At 36.0% G+C, this 14,594-nt stretch overlaps 1 protein-coding gene across 1 annotated transcript in view; it reads right to left on the bottom strand.

The window, feature by feature from the left end:
• Nucleotides 1-4,888: 4,888 nt before the first annotated feature.
• Pgap1 (post-GPI attachment to proteins inositol deacylase 1) overlaps nucleotides 4,889-14,594 on the bottom strand; it is an 81,566-nt gene continuing 71,860 nt past the window's right edge. Inside the window, exons 23-27 of the mRNA XM_042688328.1 lie at nucleotides 12,164-12,299; nucleotides 11,515-11,565; nucleotides 10,558-10,745; nucleotides 7,423-7,527; nucleotides 4,889-5,585 (exon numbers count right to left, since the gene is read on the bottom strand). Coding sequence (XP_042544262.1) covers nucleotides 5,447-5,585; nucleotides 7,423-7,527; nucleotides 10,558-10,745; nucleotides 11,515-11,565; nucleotides 12,164-12,299 — 619 coding nt within the window. The 3' untranslated portion in view covers nucleotides 4,889-5,446. The remainder of the gene's footprint in view (nucleotides 5,586-7,422; nucleotides 7,528-10,557; nucleotides 10,746-11,514; nucleotides 11,566-12,163; nucleotides 12,300-14,594) is intronic.

Genomic DNA, 14,594 nt, shown 5'->3' with positions numbered 1-14,594 from the left:
TCTGACATGGTAACTTTAATTAACTAACTGACTTAATTACTGACTGAACTAATTTTTATCCAATGACATCTGGAAACATTCAAGAAATCAGACCAAACACAACATACTGTGCTGTAATTCTGAATATTTTCAAAGAAAATACAGAATATAAGTTTTCATGATATACATATTTATTATAAGTTCTAGATGAAAAATACTGAAGATGATTTTTGTTTTAATCCCAATACACTAAGAAAAATTCATTGGCACAAATATCCAGAGGTATTTTACAATTTCATTTAGCTTTGGTGGCAAAGTATGTTTTGCTAACCATATGAATAGTTGTGTGTTTCCAATGCAGAGTCTTATACTGAAAAGAGCACAAATGTTTTTTTTTTCCTAGAAAAGGGATGTAAAAACTCCCATATGAAATGCAACAAATACATCATGAAATACAAAATTTGGCTATCATTTAGGCCTTTGAACAGGTAATAGCTATATGTTTTGTTTATAAACTTTCTTTTACTAGTAATGTACTACTATATAAATACTAAAAATCAAAGTAACATTAAAAGATAGCATACGAATTTTACAAAAACAGTTACTTTGGACTCTAAGATTAGAATTCAAATACATATACAAATTACACTAATCAAGACACACTAACAGTTTTTCATAAATGTTGTCATTTACTGAACAGAATGATTACACAATGATACTGATTCATATGTCAAGTCCTATACAAAGTCATCAGAAATTAACTGGTTTCAACAGCAAAATGTGCCAAACACTTTCAGGAAATACTGTACTTGATTTAAGATTATTAATCATAAATAACCTAATCACATAGCTTAGAATTTCATCTAATTTGTGAGGATTGCCAGTTCTGATGGATTGTTAGGTTGATCCTATTAATGGAATGACAGCTTGTGTGCTCAATTCCCAAATGTATTGTGTTCTCAAAATTTGTATGGTTCAATCTTTACTTACCATATCATTTACTTTAAAAAGTAAAAGTATTTCCAGCATAAATTGGTCTGCCTATCTGACCTTTCTTACCTATTGTTATAAAAAGTCAAGAATGTGAATAGGTTCAGAGCATTCTTATTTCCTTAGGCACTAAAACTTGTTAAAGAATGCATGAATAATGTACATAAGTAAGTTTACTTAAAATGTTTCCTCAAAAAAGACTGGGATAATACTTCAGTTTCCAAATATTTTCCAATTTGTAAAGGCATCTTCTGTACTAATAATTACTTAGTAAGGAAGCATTCCTGGCAATCTAATTTCCCAATATAAAGACACTTTTATTGCTTCCTTTACGATGATGAGTTTCAAGCTGTACAAATTGATTTCCCTCTTAATAAACTTCACAACAAGGTATTTTGCTTCCTATGATACATAACTTCAAAAATCCCACATAGAGAAAGCAAAGAGTGATGAAAAATAATCAACAAATGCCTAGTCACAGAAAGTCCCTATGAATTTCTGGACTTTTTCCTAAGTGATTTAAAAACTTATTCCTAAAATTTCAGGTGCAACTCTCAAAAATTTTGCACTGAATAAACAATAATGCAAGACATTACATGTATGCCTAAGATGAATAGATAAACCAACTGATATTCCTGGAGATTCTGGAATCGACTGCCTTACTTTACCTCGGAGTATTTGTGTTTGCCTTATTGTTCCAAGAGCTTTCAGGAACGAAAAGTCTAATAATCTAATATTCTAATAATAATCTAATAGTCTAATAATCTAATGCCTATAATCTAAGCTACTTGAAAGGCTGAGTCGGAGGATTGCTAGTTCCAGACTAGCTTGGGCAAAGTTAGTAAGAATTTATCTCAAAAACAAAAGGGCTGGTAGGTAAACTCAAGGGGCAGGGCATTTGTCCAGCAAGCATTAGGTCCGGAGTCAATTCCCAAAACATACATACACATACATATACCTACAGACATATACACATACCACCTGCACATACTAATGTATTTTTAATCAAATTATCAGTTCTAAATTATAGCCATAGTAACTATGGAAGGGGCATTAGAAATACTGACAATATTCGCTGTTTTCTGTTTATCCTGTATCTGTGTAGTTATCAACACAGAAGTTACTCTACAAGCACAAAGTTTATTGAAGATTTCAACAATTCCTAAAAACCAGGTCCCAATAGAACTCAGATTTTTTTTTTTTTTTTTGTCGGTCATGGGGCCTGAACTCTGGGCTTTGGGCACTGTCCCTCAGCTCTTCAGCTCAAGGTGAGCACTCTACCACAGCATCACTTCCGGCTTTTTTTCTGCTTATGTGGTGCTGAGGAATCGAACCCAGGGCCTCATGCATGTGAGGCAAACACTACCACTGAGCCACTTTCCCAGCCCCTAGAATTCAGAAATTTGCTGAATTAAAAATTAGGTAATATCTAACTGCCAATTCACTTTTAAAAACATCACTAGGGCTTTGCTGCTTTTCCACCATTAAATAAGTCACATGCATAATAGAAAGTAACTCATTTTCAGGTGAAAGTTCTTTTCTTTTGGAGATAGTGGGAATTGAAGCCAGGGCCTTGTGCTTGCTAGGCAAGTATTCTACTACTTGAAATATGGTCCTACTCCTTCTGCTTTGTTTATTTTTCAAATAGGCTCTCATGATCTTGCCCAGTCTAGCCTTCCTCCACTTCTCAAGTAGTGGGATTTACAGGAGTGCCCATGCTCAGAAAGCATTTCCTTTTCTTAAGTGAAAGAAATGTCAATTTTGTAATCTTCAGTAACAGCTTCTTCCTTACTCTTAGTAGTCATTTATATTTGAAATGCTTGTTGAAGATCCTGTCAGAATGTCAATATAGATGTGTACAAACATATGTATTATAGATATATGTATATATCCATGTATATGTGTGTTGTGCATGTATATATTAAATGGCTAAAAACACAACCCACTATTGTTTATAAAATGTTTAATTAAAATCTGCTTTTTAGTCCTTAGGATGAAATATTATGGTGGTTAAGTTCTCACACACAAAAAAACTTTAGTAAAAATTAGTGTGCTAGTCTGCTGCTTTAGAAGCAAATATACCACCCATGAAAAAAAATCAAGCTTGTTATTTTATTCATGATCAATACAGACTAAATAAGGAGACTTTAGGTCTCACAAATGTAATAATAATGACTGCTGATAGATTAGTGGTTTTCAAGTTCTTTCCGTATATGGACCTAAGGTCAAATTCAGAAAAAATTAACTCAACATTTAATTTATAAGTTGAGACAGCAGTATAATATCAGTGGTAAGATGAAAGATTGCATATATATATGTATATATAACATGTAAATATACACACATATACATACAAAACCAAATATAATCATGTGTGCCTAGTTATGCCATGAGACAAGTGTATAATCTTAATAAATCCTCTTTCCTCTCAGATACTGAACACACAGTATTGTGTGGCTTATTTCTTGTGCTGCTGTTCTAGAATAAAAAAGAGCTTGGAATGTCTGCCAAGTCTAGTATGAAGATATGTGAAAATAGGAACACTGAAGAATAAAGCAAAAAAACTGGAAAATATGACAATGGATTCATACAAACTTTACTGGTGACTTTCCTCAGCTAATGCTGGAACAGCAAGGACCTGAGGAGGAGCTAAGAAGGAAAATTAGGTAATTCTTCAAGTGAGTACAGTAGGACTAACTCTCTATTAGGCAGTACGTAGGTGAGAGGCTGTGGTGGAATCCAGAGACACATGAAATACCCCCCCCTGGGCATAATAAGGACACACAAGCAACTAAGGAATCACCGAAACATAAGAACTTTACTTGAGCATCTAAATGAAGGGTTTTATAAACTAGCTGAATGCAGAGTATTGTACTCTTCTACTGTGCTCCATTACCTTCTTCCTAATCTTCTGTAGCTAAGAATGAACTGAAGTTGAAATAAAATAGAAACTTACTGTTAAACAATAATCTTATAAGTCACCTGGGTAAATTAAGATCTCACTGTTAAACCTAAGACTGAACACTGGGTGCTGAGATGTTAGGATCATGGTTCAGTCCAGGTAGGAAAATCCACACAAAGCTGGAAGCTTTTGAGCTGTGGCTCAAGCTTTGAGCTGTGGCTCAAGGAGTAGAGGACTAGCCTGGTGCAACAAACTCAGGGACATTGGTCAAGCCTTGAGTTCAAGTCCCAGGACCAGCACACACACACAAAACAAAAACAAAAACAACCTAGCATTAAACTAAACAAAAAAAAAAAGACTGAAGTGCCCAATTAATTCAGATGTATTGTTTATATTTATGGGATGATAGTTGTTTCCTGTTGATGTCCTACTATTAGTATAGTTTTATACATTATGTGTGACAGCACACTTGATTATGTTGATTTTTATATAGATAAAAATGGCACAAATGTGTAAGTTTTTCCAACCACTGGAATTCCCATATTTAAACAATCTATCATCACCTGAGGCACTTTTGGCAACCATGGGGCAATATGTTAAATCACATGGCAGGAAGTGAACAAATGAATTGCCCTAATGCCAGTAAGCACTTGTGAGATTGTTTATTCCTTAAAATTAACAATAGATCTCTTTAATAGTCTCCAGATATTTTCTAAGAACACATAATAGAATTCATGTTTGAAATTGGAAAGTATATTTCATTGTTTTCAGTGTCAATCAAGTTTCCACCCATTAACCTTTTTTTTTTTTGGGGGGGGGGGGGTCTGGTCGTGAGGCCTGAACTCTGGGCCTGGGCACTGTCCCTCAGCTCTTCAGCTCAAGGCTAGCGCTCTACCACTTGAGCCACAGCACCACTTCCGGCTTTTTTTCTTTTTGCTTATGTGGTGCTGGGGAATCGAACCCAAGGCCTCATGCATGCAAGGCAAGTGCTCTACCACTGAGCCACCTTCCCAGAAATCTTACTAGTAAGATTTCTCCTTATAATTCAAGGCTCTATTTCCATAGAATAAGATCTACCACTGTTCATCATGGCTGCCAAAACCTGACCAAAAGCTGCCTATGGCTATTTCACTTTTGAGAAACCAAACAGTGTTGAATTCCATCAATCTTTTTAAGACTTGTTTTTCTGGAAAATAGGAAATGTAAAACAATCAATTTTTCAGGAGAAAATTGGATCAAACAAAAATGCTTTGCATGAGATAACAAATAATGCTGTGTCTACCAAGTCTCCAGGAGATCCCTGGCGGATGAATCAGACTACTTGATATGCACAGGAGTCCTCAAGGACAGTGGCCACCATATTTGTTCAACAATTTTTTTCAAAATTGACTAGTATAGAACAAAACAAAACCATGCTCCAGCTACTTTCCTGTAGCATTACAAAACTAATTTCCTATTTTCAGTACTTGTAAAAATAGACTTGTCTTCTCCAAAGGACCTTGCTGTCCATGTTGGTGGATCTGTGATTTACTGGCCTAAAGCATAAATCATCTTTGTCATTCCTTAAGTTCAACCTTACATAAAGTTGCATAATGCATGCAGTAAAAGAGGAATGAAGACAAAGCATGGAACCCTGTATAAGTGTGCTGAGCCAAAAGCAATCACCCCAACAGCCAGAGGAAGTGGGAACTGGGAGGCAGTCTTCAACAATTTACTGTGAAGAGATAGAGAAATATACAATTATTATGGAAACTCGATTGTGAGCTAATATGAGACATGTCAATAAATTATATGATTTTTGTAAAGATTCTAGCCTGATTCTAGTTGATTTGAAAGGAACTGTTATACAGTGAAAAATAAGATGTATTTGTTTAGAAAAGGGAAAAACATTTCTATCTACAAGACAGCTATATAATTTGTTCTTTCAAGTTTACTAATCGAAAAATAATTCTTGGACTTTCAATCTACAATTCAACCTAAAAATTTATCCTAACACAAACGAATGTTTGCTAAGACATAGCTACAGAAATGTTTATTTTAATCTGACTTATTAAACCAACCAAACAAAAAACTTCCTAAATTTAGTAAGTTAAGACACATTTTTATTTAAAGAAGACTACTTTAGGCAGTGTGCTAGTGGCTCAAGCCTATAATCCTAGCTACTCAGGAAGCTGAGATCTGAGGATCATGTTTTAAAATTAGCCTAAAAACAAAACAGAATTAGAGCTGTGGCTCAAGTGGGAGAGTACAAGCCTTGAGCAAAAAACCTCAGGGACAGCATGCAGGCCCTAAGTTCAAGCCTAGGACTGGCACAAACAAACAAAAAAGAAAGAAAGAAGGAAAACTACTTTAAACAAAACCTGGCACTGTTTTACACTGAAAATAGAGACACTGGGGGGTAAGGGACATTAAAAAACTGCCTGATAACAGATAGCTATTAAATGACAAGGCCAAGACTTAAACTCAGGTCTCTTTCATTCTAGAATGGTTACAAGTATTTTCAAGAATCAATCCAAAAAGGCTCTAGATCAAATAATCAGTAAACATATTAGGGAGTTTCTTAAACATTTACAAAAGTAGACTAAAACCCTCAAGTACCAATTATTCAGCTTCAAAAATTACTAAATTAAGACCAGTCTTATTTTACCTATATCTCTTTTTATTCTTTTTTTCCCCCTCTTCTTACTGGGGTTTTAACCCAGGGCCTCTTTCTTGCTAGTCAGGCATTCTACTGCGTAAGCCAAGTCCCTAGCTATTCTGTTATTTTTCCAATCAGGTCTTACATTGTTCCCAGGACTGTACTACACTGCAATCCTATTTATACCTCCTCTGTAGCTGAGATGACATAGATCACCACATCAGCTTATTGGTTAAGATGGGGTCTTGCTAACTTTTTGTCTGGGCAGGTCTCAGACTAGTTGGAATCATTATTTTATACATCCCCCTCGCCAGCCCTGTGCTGGTAGAGTGTTTTAATTTAAGATCCATAAGCAACTGTCACTCAATCTACACCCCCCCTCCCCAAGCTTCTTGGCTAGCATTATGCTGATTAATTGGAGTTGGAGTCTTGCAGATTTTTCTGACGAAGCTGGCCTCCTTCTCAGCCTCCTAAATATCTAGGCTAACAGCTAGAATCTAAAATCACATCATTTAAAAGTCATAACAAGGAAGTGCTGGTGGCTCACACCTGTAATCCTACCTACTCAGGAGGCTGAGCTTTGAGTTCAAAGCCAGCCTGGGCAGGAAAGTCCATGACACTCTTAACCACCAGAAAACCGGAAGTGGTGCTGTGGCTCAAGTGGTAGAGCACTGGGCTTGAGCTGAAAAGGGTTCAACTGACAGAGTGCTTACCTAGCAAGTACAAACCCAGTACTGTCCAAAAAACAAAAACAAACAAAAAACCATCCCAGAAAAAAAGCATAACATATTTGCATGTAAGTCACGTGACATTACTTTTAGAAATGGCCAATTTAAATGCAAATAAAGTATGTTTCAGAAACAAAACAGTGATAGAAGCAAATGTAAGAAAAGGAAAGAGCAAACTATTATACCTTGACTTTATTGAAACTGTGTAAGTATTCCCAAGAATCGCCATAGTTGGAATAAGGATAAATGCCAAAGGTTTACATGGATCAGGGCTAAGTTTAAAATAATATCTGAAATAAAAAGGAAAAACACACATAAATCAACAAGGCAGAACTATGCATTTTAAATGATCACAGTCAATCAAATTCAATAATTTTCCCACATACTCCCATTAACAATATGGATACAAGAGAGCTCTGAACAATTCATTAGATCATCCTGTACTCAAGTTTTATATGAAGGATTATATTTAGAAACCACTAAAGAATATTAGAAAGGATACTTAGTTTGGTAATACTTCCTTCATAGGTATAAACATAAGCTGCAGACATATATTATTCTCAGCTTCCCACAAAACTTTCTCTAAATTATAGGACATAAAGGAAGTATTACCAAAAAAAAAAAGAAAGAGAAAGAATTCTTAGAGAAAGAATTCTTAAGACTTAAAGCCATCTAATCAGATAATGAATAAGATTAGAAATCACACCAAAAGTAACTAGACAAACTATATAAACGTATATAAAAACATACTCTGTGTGTGTGTGTGTGTGTGTGTGTGTGTGTGTGTGTGTGTGTGTGTGTGTGTGTGTGTGTGTGTGTGTGTGTATGTGTGTATCTTGAACTCAGGGCCTGTGGAAGGCTAGCACTCTTACCACTTGTGCCCCAGCTCCACTTCTAGATTTTTTTCCCCTGGTCCTGGGGTTTAAACTTGAGTTGAACATTTCCCTGAGCTCCTTTTGCTCTAGGCAATTTCTGTGATTAATTGGAGATAAGAGTCCCACAGACTTTCCAGCCCAGACTAGCTTTGAACTGTAATCTTCAGTTCTCAGCCTTCTAAGTAGCTAGCATTATAGGCTTGAGCCACCAGCACTCAACCTGAATAATATACTTTTGAATGATTAATTGATCATTGAAGAAATTGTAGAGGTGTATTAAAAAATTCCTAGAATTATGGGCTGGAAATAAGGCTCACACGGTACAGAACCAGCAGCAAACCAAGTGAGTACATGTCCTGAGTTCAAGCCCTGATACTGGGAAAAAATAAAATAAAAATGCTAGAATTTGACACGAAAATACAACAATCTAGAATATACACAACAGAGGCAGTTGTAAAAGGGAAGTCCATAGCTATGATCGACTACAAGAGATCTCAAAACACCCACTGATGAACCTGAAGACTTCAGAAAAACAAGAACAAGCCAAACTCAAATTTTGAGTAGAAAGAAAGTAAAGAGGATGGGACTAAAAGAACAATACAAAATGATCACAAACAAGGCCACACTAAAGCTACCAGCACAACTATGTCCATTGCAGCATTATACCATAGCTAAGACATGGAACCAATCCAGATGCCTCTCAATAGACAATGTATTAAGAAAATGTGGTATATATACAGTGGAATTCTATGCTTCCATCATCCTCTCATTGTAAGGAAATGGAAAGACTTGGAAAAAAATCGTATTAAATGAAGTAAGCCAGACTCAAAGAAACGTATGTTCCATGTTTTTCCTCATTTGTAATGATCAGTATATGTCTAGGATAGTCCTAGCAGAGGATCACAATAGCTCAATAGCTATGTACCTATGACCTTATAAAATGATGCTAATCAAAATGAACACCAAGAAATGGAAACAAGAAGTTTGTTTTTTAATGTATTGTGTGAAGTTATTTCTTTTTTCATTCTTTCCCTGCTTTGGTTTATCCCCTGCTGTCACTGTTTTTGATTTTGGCACCCTGTGTTTTGTATATATGTTTATCTGATTTGGAGAAGGGAAGAGGAGTAACAAAATGGTGAGAAAAAGGACAAAGGGTAAACCAGTGCAATAGTGATACTCACAAGACACTGTTGGAAATGAACTTAACAACTTGGTGGGGAGGGCAAGGGGGAGAAAGCCAAAGGAGGGGGTACCACTGTTCAACAATAAATGTACTCACTACTTTACTTATGTAACTGTAACCACTCTGTACATCACCTTTACAATAAAATTAAATTAAAAAAGAAAAATACATAAAAATGAACAAAACAAAGCATTCTTTGTTTTGACAAGCAAAGTAATCAAGAGTGAGAAGACCCAAATTTGAGCCAAATAAGGGGATATTACAACTGATCCCAATGACATTCAGAGGACTACGGGGAGCATTCTGAAAACTTAAATTCAAATATATTGGAAGACCTAAAAGAAGAGATAAATATCTAGACATACATAACCTAGAAAAAGTGAATCAAGAGAATATAAATAACCTAGACTTAGACTGAAGTAGTACATAGGAATCTGTGGTATATTTACAGAATGGAGAACTTTTCAGTCAAAAAGAATAAAGTGATGGCATTTGAGGGAAAATGGATAGAATGGGACATCATCATATTAAGTCAGATAAACTGGAAGCAGAAAGATAAATATTTCATGTTTTTCTTAAATGTAGAATCTGGATTAAGCAACAAAAACAAAAGAATGGAAAAAGGAGATTATTTGAGAAAAAGAAAGGACCATTGTGTGTGGGGGAGGGAGGGCAGGGCAAGAGAGGGTAATAAGGAATGAATATGGTTGAAGTATGTTTATATCTGAAAATCTCATAATGAAATCCATCGTTTTTTAAATTCAATATATGCTAATAAATTTTTTCTAGCCAGGTGCTGGTGGCTCTGGTGGCTCATGCCTGCAATCATAACTACTTAGGAGGCTGAGATTTGAGGATGGTAGTTTGAAGCCACCTTGGGTAGAAAAGTCTGTAAGACTCTTATCTCCAATTAACCACCCAAAAGCCACAACTGGAGCTGTGGTTCAAGTGATAGAGTGCTAGCCTTGAGCATAAAAGCTCAGGGATAGTACCCAGGCCCTGAGTTCAAGACTCAGGACCAACCGCCAATTCCCCAAACAATCTAAACCAAAAGAGCACAAATCACTTGTTGGTCTATTTTAGTGGGAAGTTTATTCTTTTAGTGAATGAGGAAATGTGAATGTACTGAAAACAAATCACAGGTAACATAAAGCTTCCTGTTCTTGAGTAATTTTCATGGATCATTAGAAACCTAGCAAGTATCTACTTATAATGTTTATTGTCTGAATCATGTAAATAATACTTATAAAAACACAACACACCTAAGGTTCTTTAACCAATAAATTAAAGATGGCATGCTGAGCAGTACGATCCAGGTTAACAAATTAATCACTGTACTGTGCATGCGAAGACTATCTTCAGCATCATTAGCAGATAAACGAAGATGGTGTACTGAAGAGTCTTTATGGTGATTGGATTTTTTTTCACTTCTTCTAGAGTGTTTGGGATTCTATAAAATAAAGCAAATATGTCAAGCTACGAAATGAACAAAGTCTAAGATACATTTTGTTTAGATCATACTCAATTACCTGACAGCTAAATAAGTACATTTTTCATTATCAAAATTAAATACTCAAATTATCCTTTTTACAAGTACTTGAACATGGTTATACTTATAACACTTTTATTCTTTTTTGTTTAGTTTGAGATGGGGTCTTAGTATGCCAGACTTGTCTCAAAACTCCTGGGTCAAAGCAATCCTCCTGTCTTGGCCTCTTGTGTGTTACAATGCATAGCTAGTTCTTTGACTTGTGATTTTAATGTTGAGAATAGATCTTCAAAGTAGTTACTCAAAACAAAATTCAAAATAGATTATTTTGTAATAATAACAAGAATGACATAGGTGTGGGCCAGGAATTGGTGGATCATGCCTATAATCCTACTTACTCAAGAGGCTGAGATTTGAGGATCATGGTTTAAAGCCAGCCTGGGCAGAAAAATCTGAGACTATCTCCAGTTAACCACCAGAAAATCAGAAGTGAAGCTGTGGCTCAAAATGGTAGTGCTAAACGAGTAAAAACTCATGGACAGTGCCCAGGCTGAGTTCAAGCCCCAGAAGTGACAAAAAAGAATGACACAGGCAGAAAACAAATTGAAATATTTAAATTAATAATAACCTTTTTAGCAATATAAAATCCTAATATTCCTAAAAACCAACTCATTTTTTCCTCATGTTCCTTCATACCAAAGCTATGTAGAATTTTGAAAGTAAAACTTACCATAGGCTGGTTATTTCTTAAAGTTGTTAGGCTGGCTTGCAGATGAACAATCTAGAAAAATAAATGAATTTAATTTCATGTGCCCTTTGAAATAAAACATATTAGCCTTTTGTAAAAACACAGTCAAATTTATTTTCTGTAAAAAAGTAAAAATAATTATCAAATGTTCTTTCAACTGTCCATAAAACTAATATGCGGAGTTTGCTATTGTGTAATATCCTGGGTTCCTGAATTTTACTACAAAGCATTAATCTTCTTGAAAATGTTGTTTATTTTTGTGCTATCTCACCATGACTGGTAATATCAACACAACTTTTTTTTTCTCTTTGCCATGTTTCTAAAGATGTGAATAAAACTGCTGTAATAAAATGTTGAAAAGCTGACATTTGCAAGAGCAAGAAGCAAAACTAAGAAATCTCTTTTTTAGCCTCTCCCTTCCCCAAAAAAAACCCCAATTAACAAAAAACAATCTAACTTACATTAATAATTTTGGCTCTATTCTTAAGTGTATAAGATTTAAATGACCAAGACGTTTTACAAAACCTTTACATTTTAATCTATTATATAACAGAAGATGATACTATAGTAGTATTTAAAACTTAACAAGGCACACAGAGCATTCCATTCTGGCTTTAGTGATTTGACATACCTTAAACACATAGTAAAGATAAGAAAGAAGTATGGCAAGTGCTCCACAAGTTGTCCAACTAACTATAATCAAAATAACTGTCAAAAAGGGGAAGTCTGGTGATATCACCTTGATATCTTTAGGAAGTTCAGAGGGTCTGAAATAAGAAGAACAAAGTTTGAAACATTTATTAACAGAGTCACAAATAAGAACACAGTCACATTCAAAATGCAGGTGCATTAAGAATATTGTGTAGCCAGGCACTGGTATCTCACACCTGTAGTTCTCAGTGTAATCACTTCTCTGTAATCAGTATCTCACTTAAATCTGAAGATTGCAGATCAAAGCCAGACCACGTAAGAAAGTCTGTGAGACTCCTCTCCAAGTAAGCACCACAACACCACAAGTGGAGCTGTGGCTCAAGTGGTACAGCACTGGTCTTGAGCACAAAATTCAGAGGCAGCTGCCAGGCCTTGAGTTTAAACTCTGGGGACTGGCACCCGCATACAAAGAATATTGTAAAAAGGTAGGTGCTGGTGACTCACACCTGTAATCTAGCTATTCAGAAGGCTGAGATTTAGAGGATCATCACCTCAAGCCAACCCAGGTAGAAAAAGTTCAAAAGATTCCATCTTAATTTGGCCAGCAAAAAGTTAAGCTGGAGGTATGGTTCAAGTGGTAGAGCACCAGCTGTGAGGAAGAAAAGCAAGAACAAGGCCCTGTGAGCAAGAAAAAAAAGGGGGGTGGTAACATTACCTGCAGGTTTCATATATATAATATATATAGAAAACATATATGACCTTGCGATTGTTTCTAACATATTCATAAGGTAATTTCTTTGTTGCTTTGTATGTCCCTCCCCCACAGTATAACCCCTGCTTAGACCGCATTTGATGTTGGTATAATTTGTGGAGGGGAAGGGCAAAAACATATGGTCTTAATTGCAAAAATGAGAGGTACAATGAGAGGTACAAGCCGTTATGTCAAAAAAAACAAACTTTACAACTTTGGCGGGGGGAGGGGGGATAGGTTGGGGTGGTGGGGGTGGGGTGGGAGATGGTAAGGGATGGGAAGGGGAAACAAAGGAGAGGCAACAATGCTTGATAAGAAATGTACTCGTTACCTTGCCCATGTAATTGTAGCCCCTCTGTATGGTATTTTCACAATAAAAAAAAAAGAAAAAAAAAAAGAAAACATACATGAAATGATGATCTTGATCCTACCTCAATTTGTCAATATAGACATGCAAAATATATCCAAATCCAAAACAACTGTTATCCTAAGCATTTCAGGAATGGGAAATTGAATTTAAAGCATGTCATCAGCTTTTCCTGTCTATTAATGTTAAGTAATGTAGGGTCAACAATAAGGTATTTAAAAATAAAAGACAGGCAATCATATATTTCATTTTAAAATCTGTAACACATTGACACCTCCTCTTCCATTCAGATATTCTATGGCTGATACTTATACTAAGGAAAAAAATGCTGCCACAGATGATCATTAGTTATAGATCCTATACCATATATCTCCAATCTTGATGAGAAGAACAAATTTCCATTGTTTGAAGCCTGTGATCACTCAAATGCCTGAAGTCGTTACTGTTAGAAATCTGTTAGAAAATTGCAGAGGAAGATGGTGGAGGAGAAGCTGGGGGCTAAACAAGCTCTCGCATAGAAACCAGTTTTAGTGCTCTAGTGAAAAGACCAAGGCTAGAGAGTCACACCAAGTGTGCCATCATAGTACAGAGAGTTTGGTCAAAGAGGGATAATTCAGGCAGCTTGGTTAAGGAGACAGATTCGAGCACTCGCCAGTGTCTATGGCAGCAGTGGTGGTTGCTGCCGCAGCCACCATATCAACAGAGAGAGAACGAGCCCAGGACAAAGGCACCAGAGGCATTCTGCTCACTACCAGCAAGAACAGAAAGGAGTGGAAATCTTCATCCTGCTGACCACAGACAGTCACAGACCATGGATGGCCCGGAAACCAAGGGAAAGGTGTAAGTACCACACAAGACATCCTCATTCCTTTTCACGGAGCAGTGGAGGGAAGGTAGCTGAATTCTCCAAGGCCTTCAAAGCAGAACTCACACCAACACTCCTCCAACTCTTCAATGAAATTCAAAGTTCACTACCAAACTCTTCCTATGAAGCCATCATAAACCTCATCCCAAAACCAGGCAGGGACTCATCAAAGAAAGGGAATTATAGACACATTTCTTTGATGAACATTGATGCAAACCTCAACAAAATTTTGGCCAATCAACTTCAATAACTCACCCAAAAAAATCATACACCACGATCAAACAGGATTCATTTCAGGGATACAAAACTGGTTCATATATGGAAATCAATTAATATAATTCATCACAACAACAAGAGCAAAGATAAAAACCACATGATTATCGCAATAGATGCAGAAAAAGCATTTGACAATATCCAACACCTTTTAT

This window comes from Dipodomys spectabilis, unplaced genomic scaffold (assembly GCF_019054845.1).
Source record: "Dipodomys spectabilis isolate Male_0828 unplaced genomic scaffold, ASM1905484v1 ptg000115l, whole genome shotgun sequence".
NCBI lineage: Eukaryota > Metazoa > Chordata > Mammalia > Rodentia > Heteromyidae > Dipodomys > Dipodomys spectabilis.
Note: the sequence above shows the minus strand (reverse complement) of the source record. Positions and strands in the feature narration are given on the sequence as shown.